The 17,699-nt window shown below is 39.0% G+C and overlaps 1 protein-coding gene across 1 annotated transcript in view; it reads right to left on the bottom strand.

Annotated features, from left to right (window-relative positions):
- Positions 1-17,319, bottom strand: part of TECRL (trans-2,3-enoyl-CoA reductase like) — a 63,631-nt gene extending 46,312 nt beyond the window's left edge. The window contains exons 1-2 of the mRNA XM_050338800.1: positions 17,113-17,319; positions 2,709-2,760 (exon numbers count right to left, since the gene is read on the bottom strand). Of these exons, the coding sequence (XP_050194757.1) occupies positions 2,709-2,760; positions 17,113-17,319 (259 nt within the window). The remainder of the gene's footprint in view (positions 1-2,708; positions 2,761-17,112) is intronic.
- Positions 17,320-17,699: the final 380 nt, after the last annotated feature.

Here is a 17,699-nt window from a genome sequence, read left to right as displayed (position 1 = left end):
TGCACAGGGGTTCCTCTCACTGAAGGGCTGACAAGACACCAGCTGAGGAGAAAGCTTAATTGCATGGGTGATCAAAGCAGAATGTACAGAGACAGGGAGACTGTAAGGGGGTGTGCGTAGAAGTGTGTTTTAACGAGGGATTATAGGGGAACATGTGAGTCTGGCACACACGAAATGACAGAAATGAATGCATGAGCTAGTACAAAATAGCATGGTAACCAAAGGCATCCACAGATCAGCTTCAGCCCCTTCTCAGCTCTTGCCTAGAAGAACTGTATTCTATTACCTGTCATGCTCCAGACTACGCAAAGAGAAAAAGTGAAGGTTTGGTCTTTGCAATTGAGAAAGGAGGAAGGGGTGGGGAGGGGGAGGTGGGGGGAACCTCATGAGACAAAAACATCCCTAAGTCACGAACTGGAAAAGAGAGATAGAAAGCAATGAGCTGAAATAGGAAGAAAGGACACAGGACACTGCTATGGTGTACTCCTGGGAACAGGAGGAATTGACATAAAAAACTGAGGCCCAAAAGAGCACTGAAGGCACATGCCAGCCTTTCCATGTGCTTTAAAATGCTGTACTGTCAGAGGTTTGGTTCACGGTCTGTACTATGCTTTGTCGTATGCTGTCTTCCTTGATACTAGCTCCAGTTACATCATCAGGGGTACCTGAGAAGTAAGATACCTCTTGATATCAAAATAGGCACCATTAAAATGGCTTATACAGGGACTTGCACCATTTTAGCCCAAATTCATTTAAAACCTCATTGCAGTTATATTGGCATAAACCTCTGTGCCAGTGTTCTTCAGCTGATTTAAACTGCATCAATATAAATCCAGTTTCAATTGATTTAAGAGATTCTAGGCAGAACAGTACTGCATTTCACGAAGCGATGGGAGGACATACCCTTATTGAAATATTAAAACATATGCATTCCATCTTTTTCTACTCAGCAATGCGGTTTTTGAACTTTTACCATTTTGTGTTTTACAAGCCCTTACAGGCAGTGAAAATAAGTAATATTAAAACAGTCAGGTCAACAGCATTTTGCTTCTTCAACTGAACCTGTATGCAACCACAGAAGCCTTAAGCTTTACTGTTTTATAAAATTCTAAGGACTGAGTAGAAGCACAATTCTTCTTCTACTTACAATACTCTGAACTCAAAATCTTAGTGACTGACAACCTTTTTTTTTTCTTTTTTTCTTTTTTTTTCTTTTTTTCTTTTTGCAAAAGGCATCTAGCCTTTAGTTTAATAAACACTTTTTTGTAAAAATAATGAAAGCTCAGCATCTAAGAGGCCACCCATTAGACCAAGATGCTCAGGGCCCCATCCAACCTGGCCTTGAATACTTCCAGGGATGCAACATCCTCACAGTAAATAATTTCTTACTATCTCTAACTGAAATACCTACTCTTTTAGTTTAAAATTGTTTCCCCATGTCCTGTCACTATCTGCCCAAGTAAAAAGTCAGTCTCCCTATTCTTTATAAGCCCCCTTTAGGTACTGGAAGGCTGCAATGAGGTCTCCCAGAGCCTTCTCTTCTCCAGGTTGAACAAGCCCAACTCTCTCAACCTGTCTTCACAGCAGAGGTGCTCTAGCCCTTCAGAAAATTTCCTGCTCCAACAGGTCCATGTCTTTCTTGTACTCCAGGTGGGGTCTCATGAGGGAGACTAGAGGCACAGAATCACTTCCTTTGACCTGTTGGCCATTCCTCTTTTGATGCAGCCCAGGATATGATTGGCCTTCTGGGCTGTGAACACACATTGCCAGGTCATTTTCAATTTTTCATTCACGAGAATCCCCAAGTTCTTCTCCACAGGGCTGCTCTCAGTGACTTCTTCTCCCAGCCTGTACTCATTTCTGGGATTGCCCTGACTCAGAAGCAGCATCTTGCACTTGGGCTTGTTGAACCTCATGAGATTTTCGTGGGCCCACCTATCAGGTTTGTCCAGTTTCCCCTGGATGGCATCCTGTCCTTGTGTTGTGTCGATTGCACTGCTCAACTTCATGTTATCAGCAAACTTGCAGAGGGTGCACTCGATCTGTGTCACTGATAAAGATACTGAAGAGCACAGGTCCCAAGACAGAGCCTTGAGTGAGGGACATCACTCCTCACCAGCCTCCACCTGGACACAGAGCCATTGACTACAACTCTCTGACTCTATCAGAGATACAGAGATCAGCCAATTCCTTATGCACCAAATAGTCCACCCTTCAAATCCATCTCCCCAGTTTTGAGATAAGGATGTCACGTGGGACTACATGAAAGGTCTTACAGAAATCTAGACTATCCCAGATGCCATTTAATCACTCCAAGCTCAAATTCCTGACTACAGTAGTTTTTTGGTCTATGTGATCTATTTATGGCCAGCTTGAAGCAGTCTAATGTTACTGAAGTTTATCTAACATAACACTGGGAGAACAAATCAGCGATGGCCTTGGATTAGCACTGTGTTATGCTAAAAGGAAGATAGAAAACAACTGCTCCTCATGTGCTGGCAGTGATAAATTATGCAGTTCTCTCCTTTCACTCGCACATCTGTGATAGGTACAGTAGAACCTTAATTCAAACACTGTTCTTATTTAGCACTGGAGCTGTCAAGCAAGTCTCAGCTTTTGTGTGAGGTTTCATGAAAAATAAATTTGACAATTTCTCCAAGCTGAAAGGCCTCTAACCATGCCTCCAGCCTGTTAGCCATAGTACTTACATGCTTTGTGAAATTTGTGTTTCACGTCAAGAATGGTAGATGCTGGCGGTACCTGGAAAAGAAAGCAAAATGCATGCAGATTAATTTTCTTGTCTTCTTCACTCTGGGATCCCTCTTCCATTCCTCTAATGAAGAGATGATTCAATTTGTCTGCAAGTTCTTTAGACAAAATTGAAACAAATCATGGAATTTGTTCTCACAGATTGATTAAGGTTATTAAGGATTGTCCACGTTTGGCTTACACATTACCTGGACCACCTCTGCTTGACCAATGGAAGGGTAAAATCACGATGGTTGAGGGAAAGCTGCTGATCCTGCTTGAGGCAATAATTGCCCCCATGATCAAACCAGTGAGAAAATGTGAAGGGTTTAGCTTTAAAGTTAGGTTCAAGCATGATGAGGCATGAAATGGATTTCCTGACAGCCAGTAGCAAGGTGGAAGGTTCTGTCCTTTCTGCCTGAAATGCGTTTGCTGCTGCATGCTGTTGTTCGTGTGCACTGATGCAGTTCAGGTGTCACAGTGTTAGATGGCAGTCTGGAAGCCTTTTAGGCTCTATTTTGTTATGTATATTGATCTCTTAATATACTTTTTACAAAGTATCTGAGAAACACAGTTAGAACTTACTAGAGTGAAAGACTTAGATTTACAAGGAAAGGCAATGGGACACTTCAGGAAGCAGTCCTTGAGCTTGAGATCAAGGTTTTAACAACACCATCCCCTTGCAGTTGACACTGATTTAATATTGTGTATTGTTCGTTTAAGCACAGAGGCTGAGCATTAAATTGAACTCTGTCTTAACTATAGGGATCTGCTTTGGTTCGAGCAACAGACCTCATCTCTGCAGTCACACAGCAGCATGCAGAAAACCCCCTCCCCTGAAGAATTTAGGCACCTGTGCAGCACAGAATAATACCAGTATGAAGCGGTGATGACATATAGCAAAACCTTGAGGAGTAGCAGAATTTCTTTGGGTTGAGGTAGAGAAACAGCCATAACACCACTTTTCCTGTCTGGGGCACTCAGCACCTGGCTCACCCCATCCCCAGCTTCCCTCAGTTTAACCAGAATGCAGCAGTTGCCTGGCATAGCCTCCTTGGCATTTACACAGGAACCCAACAGTCCTGCTCTGCAGAAGCTTGTCTGTCACTGCCCACCTGAAGATCTCTATGGGATTTGCAGTTCCTGTTCCACTGTATTAGTTAGAACTCATACACTTAAGCCTTAACTGACTTACTGAGCCTTGCTTGGATCTTGGCACCGTCTAGCCTACAGCCCCACTTCTTCCAAATGTGCTTACACCTGTCTGTTTTTGTGACAACACCCATGCAAAGGAATTGAGAAGAACATAAGAAATTCTGCCAGTAGAGATCAGTCAGCACCTTAACATAGGTTGTGTTGTTGAAGAGACTGAGTTTGGAGAAATACTGATGTAAGAAAATAAAATTGCTGACTCCAAGGCAACAAATCACTACAGAAAGAAAAGTTTACTCTTATATATTTTGACACACGCCACACAAATATACAGTATATGTGCCATTAGTACTTATGAGAAAGGCAACTTTTTTTCCAGTAATAAGATGAACAGACAGGAAGCTCAACACAGATTTCAATTATCTAAAGCTTTAAAATGACACCTGTGCTAAAAGGTTGTAAAGTACAGAGTTTTCCTAGCTTTTCCTTTGGGTTTAGATGAGAACACTTTCTTTTCCATGGTTACAGAGGGGTTTACAGGGCATTGGAAAAGTCCTTATTTGCAGAAACTGCTGTAAGTGAACCTCTACTTAAACCTTGACTTGTCTCTGTGATGTGAATGCCAACTCCACCCAGATCAAGGGCTGGGCTCCTTGAAACCAAGAATTACCCTTTTGCTGGCCCTGACACTTTTGTTGACCTGAACTGTGTTGAATAGTACTGCACCAGGAAGGAGACATTGACCTTTGAATTCCTGATGCCAGCTTGGTCCCTTTTCTTCCCAGCTAAAGAGAACAATAGAAGAAGCTATCTTATCTTTCTTGGTTGAAAATGGAAAGAAAAAAATTTTATCTTTATTCATTGCACTTAAGCCATTCCATGCAACATCCATACATGTGCATTTTCTTGTAATGTGTACCGCCTCTGTGGACTTGAATACTAGAGATGGGGGGTTATGTTCTCAAAGTCTCTAAAAATGTCTGAAATTGCTTGCTCACACCTTGTAATCTCACACCTGTGAGGCTTGGATCCCAGAGTCTGTCAGATACGGATACAAGCACTGTTAGCTGGCAACAGCAATGTGGCACACAAGACCGCAGACCAGAATCTGTCATGTGTCCTATTACAGGGCAGGTTTGCAGGTATTCAGAACTGGCATTGCCCAATGAAGAACAGGGATAGTCTTTTCCAATATGATGGAGGATGAGCCAGCTTTCCAAATACAGTATAATCCTCATTACTGCAGGGCCTGCATCTTTAGAGGAGATCAGCATCTCACCATGATGGGTTCTGGAAAAGAGTAGCCAGGGCCAACCCGTGCTCTGGAGAGCTGATCATCTGATTAAGTCAAAGAAAGCTGGAAAAACTGTTAAGCTTAGCACACGTACAGAACAGTGCTTGCTTGAAACAGAGCCCAGGATCTCCACCTCCTGTACTCCTGAGAATGTGTTGACTTCACGACAGAGCTGTTCTCAGTCAGTTCAAAATGTCTACTCCAGCCCTTCTTAGCAAATCTACCTTTACATCCTTCTCCCTTTCTTTATCCTGAGACATTCAGTGCTTTCTCCGCTCCAAATGGCTCCCTATGGCAGCCATGGTTTTAATATCACCTAACTTTAGCTGCTAAAAAAATTTCTCTAAGATAGTGTTTTAGGTCTACCTATAAAACCATTCACATGCCTAAGGTGTTTAAAAGTGACAAAGTGCCTGCCAGGATCTGTGCTTACAGTGGCCAGCTGCAGCAGAGGAACCAGAGAGTGTGTCCATAGAATCACACATCACACACCACCTCCCCTACCTACAAAGCTGGTGCCTGAACCGCGTAGCTGCAGCTGGGAGGACGGTGCTCTGTGTGACACCTATGAGAGAGGCAGAGCTCATTAGCAGGAGCACTGCTGTGCCTGACTACATCCAAGCTGCTTTAGGCTAGAGCTGGCTTAAATCCTGCCAGCTCGGGCCCAGAGCGTGTGCTTGTTTGGTTGGTCGCAGGCTGGTGGCTCCGCATGGCACCACACTGTGTCGGGCTGAGGGTGCCCAGGGAAGGCACGGAGCACACATCCAGCCAGGAGGGCAGGAACACGTTTGTTTTACGAGCCAGCTGGCTTAGAGAAGGACCCTTCCACTTGAGATAAACTGCACAGATCATGAGCTGAAAAATAACACAAATACTTTCCTCTTCAGAATGGGCTATGACATAGAAGAATCAGTGTCCTTTTCCAGGCAGAATAATAAGGCCACAAAAGAATGAAATACATTTTTTTTATGATCTTGATAATTTTGCGTCCTTTTTTAAAGATCTCATAAAACAACCAGTGAAGTTATAGTTTCTAATATTGATCAATGTGAAGATGGATGCTGAGACATCGGCTTACTGCTAAGACTGTCCTCTTCATAGACCATTAATTATCTTTTGTTCTTTTCATTGTACATCCAGACAAGCTAAGAATTGTAAGGACTAGAAAAGCATCTTCTCTTATTACCCTTTGTGCTAACTGAATAAAACACTCTGGAATACTTCACTCTAATTATTAGTCTTACTCTCCTTTCGTTCTTTTGAATTATTTGTAAAAGTGTTATAACCTCTCCTTTCCTCTATTTCAGCACTTTTCAAATATGCAAAGAGAAAACAGAGTGAAAGACTATGCTTAGTTTATTTAAAGCAAGATGGATTTCACTGTAAAAAATACCTCTTACTTGGCACAAATCTTCTATAGTCTAATGGTCAAGTCGGCTTTCCCTACTTCTTAACTTGTAGTCTAACACCAGATTTTAAATATAGGTAATTTCTAGAAAGTTTCCTATCATATATAAGGTTCAAAACTACTTTTTCTTCAAAAAAAAAAGTTATGAAGAAATGCAGATTTTACAGCTGTGTGTTGCATTGATTACACTTTTTATTCAGAAAGGGATGATTTAAAAACCTCAAATCCTCTTTTTCCTGTACCTTCATAGCAAAAATACTTTCATTTTCCCATTTGAGGCAACTTTTCATTTTATAGGAATTCAAGAATGAAAGGACCTTCTGGATCATCCATACCAGTCCTATTCTTCCTTTATGCACCAATGCACAAAGCATCACATTTCTTTTTTAAGATTTAAAATACCAAATTAGTATCTTGGGCTATGACCCAAGGAAGAGCACTAAGTAGAAGATATTAAGGGAACTTAATACTGTCTTTTGTGAGTGCTAGCTAGTCAGATAGTTATCCACTTTCCTACCTCTTTCACATTTATAAGTCAAGGAATTATGCCAAATCTGGTGATCTGCTTGCAATTGAATCACACAGTTCTTGCACTAAAGAATTGTTGTAGGGGTTAGAGGTCAGCAGCATATCAATAAGAATTTGAATAGTGGAATTTCAGCAAATAGGTGATTTTTCATTCGACATTAACCTTTGAATATTTTTTCCTCCTTGTGATATGACAGTCCTACTGCACTGCTAAGTCACCTACTTTGCAACAGGCAGTCATTTTCCATAATTTCAGAAATTCAGAAACTCTGCCACTACAGCTGCTCATTAACCACAGCCTCATCTTCAGCCAGGGTAAATTTGTTTAAAAGGGTAACATCAGCTTATTGCAGCTGAGGATCTGGCTGCAAAATAGATAACCAGCTAATGGGAAAGCCAGGTACTTTCTAAATTCAGCACTCAACAAATACTTCCTGCTTTTGCAACCTGTCCTTGTCTTGGCACCATGCTGCATCACTAGAAATCAGCAGCATTTCACAGAAAGTTCATCAGGAAAACACCTGTTCTAATTGATCTCAGTGTTTTGTGAACCTGACTTTTAGATCAGATTCTTTTTTCTTGTCAGTTTTCAAAGACAGTATTAAAAAATGGATATTGTTTTACTGTAATCTTCCTCAGTATGTCCCACACTGCTCCCTTGTTATCTTGGTGAACCAATGTGCCAGTCATGTCCAAAGAGATATAAATAAATGAGTTCATCATGGAAATAACACAGAGGTAACTACATATAGACAAGTGTTGTCAGCAACCACACAAGGGCTTTATATAGAATTCAGTATTTTACTTGGTATACTGCAGTGAAATGCCTACCAAACAGCTGGCTCTGATCTCAAGCCAGTCTTTGCAGAAACCGGGGATATGCAGAACTACCATTTTAGCTCCAGTAATTTCCAGTACACATACGTAAGTAGAGGGCTGTATCACTTAGCAATCTTCTAGATTATTATCTGGTCACATGAACTCTGGCATATGAGATAATCCAACTGACTAATTTTTCCAGTGATTATGGGCCAAATTATCTAAGAATACACGTAGCCACATGCTTGCGGGGTACTGTCATGTCAATTTACACTAGCCAAGTTTGTCTCTAAAGATGATTAATTGCCTTTGTACTGCTAGCTGGTTACGTACATTAAAAAAAAAAAAAAACAAAAAAAACCAAAAACAAAACACAACTCTTTCTTTGCAAGAATTTTCCCCAAAAAGTGTCAGACACCAGAAAGAGCTTTGTTCTCCCTGCTGAAGATGATAGTGGAAGTAAAGAGAATGTAACTCATTAGCAGACAGAAGGTGTGCAGGCCACCCCTCAGTTTAAAGAATTCACCATGGTTGCCTGTTTCTGAGCAAATCTGACTAGAATTGGTTCCCCCCCAGGCCTTCTGATCTTTTGTTAAGAGAAGATGAGTAAGGTTACTGTATTCACCTCATCAGCTTAACAGCAGAACCAGTCAGGAAGCCTCTGTCACAACACTTTTCTACAAGGGAAATGGGATTGTTCTTGCAAAACTCTGGATGTGTAAATTTGTGCTGATGTCAAATTTTAAAACTCGAACAGGAATTTAAAAAAAACCACAAAAAACAAAAAACCACAAACAACAACAAAACAAACAAACAAAAAACCACAACCAAACAAAACCCCTGTTTCAGGAACATGCTGAAAATTCATTTTACTGTGTTATTTTCATTACTTTTTATTTCTCATCTGTATGGAACTTTCATTACTTTTGCATTATTTTCTGACACATCTATCATGATACTGTAAAATAATATAACACATGGCTCTCATGTCATTGCAAATAACCCAATAGGAAATAATATGCAAATAAATGCACTATTAAGTTGGAAAATAAATTGCACTTGAAATGTTTATTGTGTCATAACAGATTGAAATGTTCCAAAATTTATTTGTAATGCAATCTTTCCCAAATTCTACCTCATAAAAATTCAAGACTCATTTTTTTCCACTGTCATTTTCAAAGAAAACAACATTTGAGATGGACATTTAAAAATAGTAATTTGACAACAAAAAGTATAAGTAATAAAATAAAAATTAAAATAAATATTATATTAGTTTATTGTAAAGAACATATTTTATAAAATGGAATAAAATATAAATAATTAAAATAATAAATAATAATTTTGACCCACATTTCTCAGGAAGAAAGGAAGGCTTATAGTGAGGTTTATATTTTTGTTTGGATTTTGATTGCCAGTTCTAGCACAGATTAAGTATATAGCTTAGCTGTAGAACCTCTTTAAAATTGTCTTCCTTTTTCCATCAGATGGCTATAGAGATTTGTGTTTGCTTTTTTATATCTACACACACTGCTAACACTTAAAATCAAGAAGTGCACCAAAGAAACTCAACCAATGCTTACCATAGGATGGTCTCAATCTATTTGGGAGACTGCATGAAAACAAAAAAACCCAAAACCAAACAAAACCAAAGAAACAAAAAAAAACCCCCCCACACACACACACACAAAAACCCCACCAAACAAAAAAACTAAGATCAACCAGTTAAAAAGAAAACTCACAGAAGAATATGCATTGGCAAACAAGTGGTTCTAATAGTGGCAGAGCTAATAAAGCCCTACTTTCCTCAAAGCTTTATCCAGCTGCCCCATACCTCTTCCCTGTCTCCTAAGACATTTCCACTGGGGAAGAATCTGAGGCTTTTTTGCTGCGATGCACTTGCTGGTTGCCGTGAGAGCTGAGCTGCCTGTGCTCCCTGCTACCAGGAACTAAGTCAATTTTTAAAACCTGGGGGTTCCTTTCCTCTATCAGATGCATTTAAACTTGGCCAGTAGGTCCAATATTATGTTGGGGAGAACAGGCAGGGAAAGACGGAGAGACACCAAACTTCCTATGGTCGAGGAAGGGAAGGTGGAAGCTGAGAAGCAGCAGAAAGAAATGGGAAGTGAGGGTGATATGTGAGAACAATTAGGCATCATTAGGTCAGTTAGAAATACAAGTACTTTTCACAATGCCAAGGGCAATATACTGGCTGTACTTCTGATGGTCAGACTGCCACAATTTGTTCTTTTGAGGCACAAGAAGTGTAGCTGTTAAGAAAGAAAAGCTTGCATTTTAAGGACTTTTTAAAATCCAAAATTGTTTAAACGTAGGCAGATATATTACAGAGATAGAATGAATATATACTGCTAGATATTTATAGATCCATGACTACATGGCTCAGGTATTTTGTGAAGAATCACAGGTCTGATTCAGAAATAACCTGAAGCATGTTCTGATGGACCAATAAATCATATACAGGAGTATTTTAATGCTACAATAATGCCTATATGAGATGCCATTACACACCTAACTTTCCATCATGGGTTGTGCTGTTAACTATTAGACTAATAAAACACCTATGGCTCCCTATGGTCTTACATTGCTCCAGTACATTCATAATTTGCAATAATCTGTGAATTATCCTTGATGCAATGAGGCAAATATGTGGCTGGGGTAAAATGTCGTAACTGTTGGGAAAGAGGACATTTTCACACTGGCTGGGAATCTGTCTCTACAGACACAATTTTGGTAATATTCACTGCTCTGGTAGCATAGCTGTCTTTTACTGTTCACTAGAATGGCTTGCATTTGTTAAGAGCTGGAGCACCACTGGTGTCCCAAGAACTGACTCTCTTGTTTTTGCTGAACTTTGATTCAAGCTTTAATATTTTGGAATATTTATCATATTTACTTCTTTATTTCTTCCCCCAGGCTTAGACCTTTTTTATCTAAAATAAGGGATGTATAAAACTTGTCATTTAAAGGCACTTCTAAACTTCTATTAGTGTCAGCTGAATCATTAGTCTTCTGTTGCAGCTTCTGTAAATCTTTAAATTATCTCTTTAAAAATGCTAAATGCCCTAAAGTTACCAGCTTCTCCGCTCCCCAGTCTCTCTCTTCTAGAAAAATCAAAGACCATTTCTCCAGGTATTCCATTTAAAAAGCTATATTGAAACAAGAATTATGACAGCAAAGAGCAAGCAGAAAATAATATGAATAGCTGTGTCTTCTCATCTGAAACTGTCTGTGGCTATATTGACATTAAAATTATGTGAATTTCTAGTAGAGAAGGAAGAAATAAGTGTAATGCATTGATACTACCGAATTTGAATATGTTTACCTACTTTACCAAGTATAATTGAGGAAGAAAATACTACTGTCATCACCTCCAGCAATGGGGGGTAGACATAAGATTCAATTTTTGCAGGCAAAAAACCACACGGATTTTATAACAAGTTTGTAAATGTAATGTATTTTTTTTCAGTGCCTCCCAGCAGGGACCAGATCCCTATTGTGCTGGATGCTGTGGAAACATACAGTGGAAGGCACAAGATACCATGAAATCCTCCTTCCAAAGGGAAGTAAGACTTCCATGGCAATGAGCCTATGTCCCGCTAGCTTTGTGTCTGTGTTCCTTCAGCCATATTGCTGTGGGAATTGCTAGTACTGGGAATTGCAGCACCTATTTGTGTCTTACTATGGAAGTCCCCTCCTTTGAAACAGCTGGTCATTCAGTCCCTTTGGGCATCTCTGACATCAGAGGCAGGGCATCTATAATGATAGATCGCTTGAATGAGAAAAATTATAATAAAAATCCTCTCCGTGAAATGAGGCTTCTGTAGATGTTCACAGGTTCTGCTCATTCTCCACAAGGAAGAATATATTGTCCTCTGAAGTAAAATATTATAAAAATACTAAAAAAAAAAAAAAAAAAAAGCAACTAATCTCTTTCCTGGGAAAGGCCTTCTTTACTTTGCTTCCTTTGAATGAGGCTAATGAGGAGAGTCTGATGTTAGAGGCAATGTTCTGGTACTGCAAAGAGTTCCTTTGCAGAGTTTCATTGCCTACTTTAGAGATTGCATTTGTTCACCTCAAATGAATGTGGTATCTCTAACCTCCAAGTCATGATGTGAGAAGTTATTTTTATTTGCTAGAGCTGACTATGCAAAAGAGAGCCAGCAATGACTGTTCTTCTCAGCTGCTCACTCTCTGTGACAGAGCTGCAATCTGTAGGCCAGAGTAATAGCTTTCTGATACTAGAGATACCATTTCTGCTTTGCTGACATGCCAGTGTAAATCCACTGTATTGCTAAGCCATAGTAGGCAGATACAAGGACACTACTTGTTTACGGTGCTTTTCAAACAAAAAAATGCTTGTGAACTCCTTCATTAAAAGAAAGGCCTTTCAGAGTAATCAGAATAAGCCCTAATTCACCTTTGGTGAAGATGTAGTAATAGACACACTCTTTTACTTAACTGTAAGAAGAGTTGTGTATATACAAGTGATGGGGTTGATGCACAGACTTGTGTCTATGCAGTGGTCTTTTAATTTAATAAAAATAACAATGTTCACACGACTTTCATTGTAGGCATTGCACAAGATGTCTATAAGCACAAACATGTAGTTAAATGTTCCTACAGTGTATATCACTAACCATAAGCATTTACCTATCAGTAACTGGATTTTACAAAGAGATTTCAGGGGGAGAAGGCACTGAGTGGTGCATGGAGAGTTGGTTTAAGGAACAGCAGGAAAGTAGTTTCCATCATCTCTGCAGCACATCAAAAAAGGAGGCTTTCCCTGAACACCTTAGGAAGCAAGCTCTCTTCAGTAGAAATAAGAAAGTTTTGTGAAAAGGAGGGTCACTGCATAGTAGCCAAAACCTGAGTTTGCACCTCTGTTTACAGCTTAACTTGCAAAATCAGATAGCACAAAACTACTGAGCTCTGAGGCTTTAGTTAGGAAAAAGCTTTCTCTGCTGGTTTCCCCAAAGGTGATTTATTCTGTAAAAACTATATTGTGTAACACTTTCTGCCTTAAAAGCAACTCATGCAAAGTTAATTACATGGCACTATGTTTGTGGGAAAATACATTTTACTACAAGTTAATTTGAAGAAAAAAATATTATACAATGAATGCTATAAAAAAGCCAGTTATGAGCTGCCTCAACAGCATTTATAAATCAAATCATTGCACATCGATAACTTTAAAACCAACCTACATCAGCCTTTTGGAACAATGCACAAGTAAAACAGTTTTTGAGAAGCTATGTATTTTTCATAAATTGTGGCTGGCAAAAAATGTGGATTATTTGTTAAAAAATACAAAAAGGAATTGTTTTCTTTCATTTATAATACTTGATGAATTTTGCATGTTCTGTCGTTTTCTATGTTTTTTTGGAAGCAGTACAAAAGCCAAAACCCTTAGACAACTTAGGACTTTTTTTATTGAAAGTATTTCAAACAAGACATCACTAATTGCATGCTCTCCTCTTCACAGAGAGATAAGAATTTCATCCATAGAAATTAATAAATTGTGAGGGGAAAAAAGGGACTTGTGATCATCTAGGCTCGCCTGCTGTTTTACACTGGCCAAAGAAGAGACTTATTCTTTGCTAAATACTCCTTTCACTCACTGAGCAGGAAGCCTGTATGACTCATGTTTCAATGACAGAATATTTTTTAAAATGCAGTATTGATACGCATATTGAAAAAGCTGAAGATTGACCCACAAGACACCCAACTGTTCCTTATCACCCCTTGACTGACTGTCAAAATATGGGCCAAATTTCTTGGCTAAATTTTCCAAATTGTGGCTTTCAGGCACCAGCTCTTGTAAGGCCTTTGGCTGCTGATTCCTCCTTTCTCTCCCTCTCCCCCAAAATCTGAAGCCTCTTCTCCATGGCCTACCACATCAGAATTAATTTCTATGCAAAGAGCAAATGTGGAGGGAAAGATCATATAATCATACAATCATAGAATCAGCTGGGTTGGAAAAGACCTCCCAGATCATCAAGTCCAACCCTTGATTCAACACCACCATGGTTACTAGACCATGGCACTAAGTGCCACATCCAGTCTCATCGTAAAAACCTGCAGGGACAGAGAATCCACCACCTCCCTGGACAGCCCATTCCAATGTCTGATTATTCCCTCTGTAAAAATTTTTTTCCTAATATTCAATATAAACCTCCCCTAGCACAGCTTAAGACCGTGCCCTCTTGTCCTACTGCTGTCTGGCTACAGATCTCACATTACTTATTATTTCTCTTTAAATTCTTTAAGTAACTCACTCCCTGGGAAAAGTTGTGTGCACCAAACCACTTGCATAATGCCATACCCATAGCAGAGAAAGTCCCCAGAGCAGGTTGACAATATTAAATAAAAGAAATTATATTCCTATGAAGAATTTTATGTTCACAGTGTGCATGTGCAAAATTTACCGACAGTGTTGCTGACTCCTGTGAATTTACTTCAAGTTTTGCAAGACTAGGTAGTTTTCTTCAAGACCTAGCTCCTGGAGGGATGCCTATGGGACAACATGTCTGGGATTTTCCTCTCCTTCTGCTTCCTTTCAGTATTTTTTTTCTGCCTTTCTTGACTGTGGAAAAGCCTGCAGTGTGATGTGAATTTGTCTTGCGGGCTTAAAAAGCAGACAAACATGTATTTATTCTGTTTCTTTATGTTAAAGATGACCAAGAACTCATAATAACCACTCAGTTCACTTAATGTAAGTGACTGATCCTTCCCAAAAGTATAAGGCAGGGAAGAAAGCCAAGGGAAATAATGTTGTCTTCATTTTACAGATTAAGAATTAATTCACAGTTACTTATGCTGGATTCAAAACCTATTTATGCCAATTGATTTCTTGAGATCACACAGCTAAATACACCTTTTTTAAATCCCTGACACTGCATTGAGGACAAGAAATGATTGCTTTCTAAATACCAGGACTAGTTAAATGTATCACGATGTTGCAGACTTTACAGAGCTCCCACTAATCTGAATGGGATTCATATGCAGAGTGTCATAGAAACTGAACCTTTGGAAGCAGCCACTGGTATTTAAGCACATAGCACTAATCATTGAATCACTCTGCCTGAGTTTCTATTAGGTAGAGAAAGAAAAGGTTCCTCTCTCTGCCATTATTTGTTTGTCCCTTCAGATTTATTAATCTGAGAATATTAGAAACGTATTTAGTAAATCATAATAGTCTGAACTACTAACAATATGCAGTAAGAGTGCAAATACATACATTTTAAAATCTATGGTTCCAATTCATCCTATTATAAATCTTGACAAGTAATAATAACGTGCAACCCCAGGAAATAAAGTTAATCATAATTATCTTAAAAACAGAAAACAGGCATTAGAAGTGTCATGTTGGGCCTGTATCAGTTACATTTAATTAAACAGAAGATTATGCATAATCCAGTAAAACAGTCTCTTGTTTGCTCTAATAGCCAACAGAAATGAAGTTCACCAATACTCACAGGTGTTCATGGAAGTAAGGAACTCAGCTTCTGTACTTTGAGGGTTGTTTTACGTAGGGATTATCACAGCAAATTAAGGGACCTAGACAGTCAGGTGAATTAGCATTCAAAAAACAAATTTTTAGGCAGTCTTGGAAATCTCAGCCTTGTACTGTACTTGCACCAATCCTTTGGTGTGCTGGCCATGTAAATTGAACACAGATTCCTGTTTTTGAGCAGCGACTTTCAGTTTACAGTTGTTATTGCTTCCCTATGTGCATTTTACCTCTATATGGAGAGTACTTCTCAATCACCACTCATGTCTCTCTTTCCACCACTGCAGGGGAAGCGTCCATGGTTTGGAGAAGGTATAGAAAATCTTCAGGCTCATCGAAATTCAGAATAAAAATTAAAACACAGGTCTGCTATCATTCCAACAGCATTCATCAAGGAAGGATTCCTGAAATGTGGCTCTCTACCTAATTCTGTTTCTGTAATACATTTCTTTAAATGACCCTATAGGAAAGCTCAAGATAAGGAACAGACTCAGTCTTTTTTTGTATCAAAACCTCATTCAGTAAAGTATGTAGATAACCTAACAACTATGTAAATATCACTCAATAAATTAAGTAATGTGAACACTATCATTAGAACTGGTATTAATAGTCATCGTGTTTATTTGACCATTTTGTATGTTTCCTCTTTGTTTAGATTAAAAAAACCCAAAAAATTATTGCCTCATTAAGAGTGAACAAATGAGACATTTACCTTTAACTAGGTACACAGATTGCAAAAACACCCTTTAAATGATCAAGAACACTAGAAATCCGGTAGTATTCCACCCTACATATTTCAAAGGCATTAAACATTTGAAGCAAACTTACCTGCCAGTTCCAGCTGTTGCCAACGAGGATAAGGGAATTTTTTATTTTTATTTTTTTCTCTTCTAGCAAAACAGTAAGTCTCAAAACTCTACTATGTTACTGAAAAATTCTATAGTGTAAATAGATTAACATTCCCATTTTCATGGCACGCAACAGACCAGTTCTTCCGCTGAGAATCACAAAATGAATCACGAAAACTGTGATGAAAATATTTGTGAAGCATTTTTTTAAATGTTTTTTCCAGGTTTGTAAACTTCATTCCCACCCAGTCCTCTTATCCTACTTATACAATTTCGCCGTAGTTTATATTTTTACTCACATTATTAAAACAAACAAACTAAACAAACAAAATCTCAAAATACCTCTTTTAGATAAGACTCTTTGTTTAAAACTTAAATTTTTTAAAAATGCCAGGTTCCTGCCCAATCTAATAAATAGGGTGCAAGCTGAGTATGTGTAGATACCAGCATTACAAAGATGGTAAGCTTTGCAAATTTGTTAAAACTGAGTATCCCCACTGAAGCAGACATTTCAGTATCATGCTCTGAAATAAACACCGTCAAGAGGCAGCCTAAGGACAGATTTAGAGTCCACAGCAGCCAGGAGGTATAAAACAAACCAGTGCTGGATTATTTGTAAAAACCCTGGAGAAAAACAGCCCAGGATTGTGACTAACAAGAAGTTCTGAGAGAAGAGAATGAAAGTACTTCTACTACAGAGCAAAACCGCAACACAGTGAAAACAGAGTCCCTGAACTGGCACTGTGTGAACGAGGCACACCCCAGCGTGCTGGAATAATACACTCACCTTGTCCACAATGCAGATCTGCTTCTTGCTTTGCACATCAAGAATTTCTACTTCAAAGTACGTGATTTTTGAATGTTTGAGTGCTGGCGATGGTTTGATTTGGCCAGCAGAGAGCACAAGCTGAGAGAGGTTGAGAAGAGAGCGTGAGTCATTGTGAGACATGGACAGAGCTCCTCCATCGGCTGCAGGATCGCTCCTGGGGTGCATGGCGTGACCCGGCAGTAGCGATCCTCATATCAACCGGGGACAGTTCCAGGGGAAAATGTTTCCTCCCTGCATCAGTTAAATACAGTCACAGACTGATGAGGCACAAAAGGTCAAGTGGCATTCCATTTTAAGTGCACTGTCTTATTTAGCAGGAGTGAAAACAATGACTCTGTTAATCCATGTCTATATTTAACCTGCTATCATGATGTGCTGTATTAATGCTGCTAATGATTTTTTTATATTTATTTATTTTTATTTAAACCAGCATTTGAAACAACACAACTAGAAATTCTCTATCAGAAGATATTCCAGAGCCCCAGAGGAATCAGGAATGAATGTAGTAAATTCCACTTGTTACCTACCAAGACAGATGTTCAGAG

Source organism: Myiozetetes cayanensis, unplaced genomic scaffold, assembly GCF_022539395.1.
Source record: "Myiozetetes cayanensis isolate MyiCay16 unplaced genomic scaffold, myiCay2020 scf7, whole genome shotgun sequence".
Taxonomy (NCBI): Eukaryota; Metazoa; Chordata; class Aves; order Passeriformes; family Tyrannidae; genus Myiozetetes; species Myiozetetes cayanensis.
This window is presented reverse-complemented; position numbering and strand designations above follow the sequence as displayed.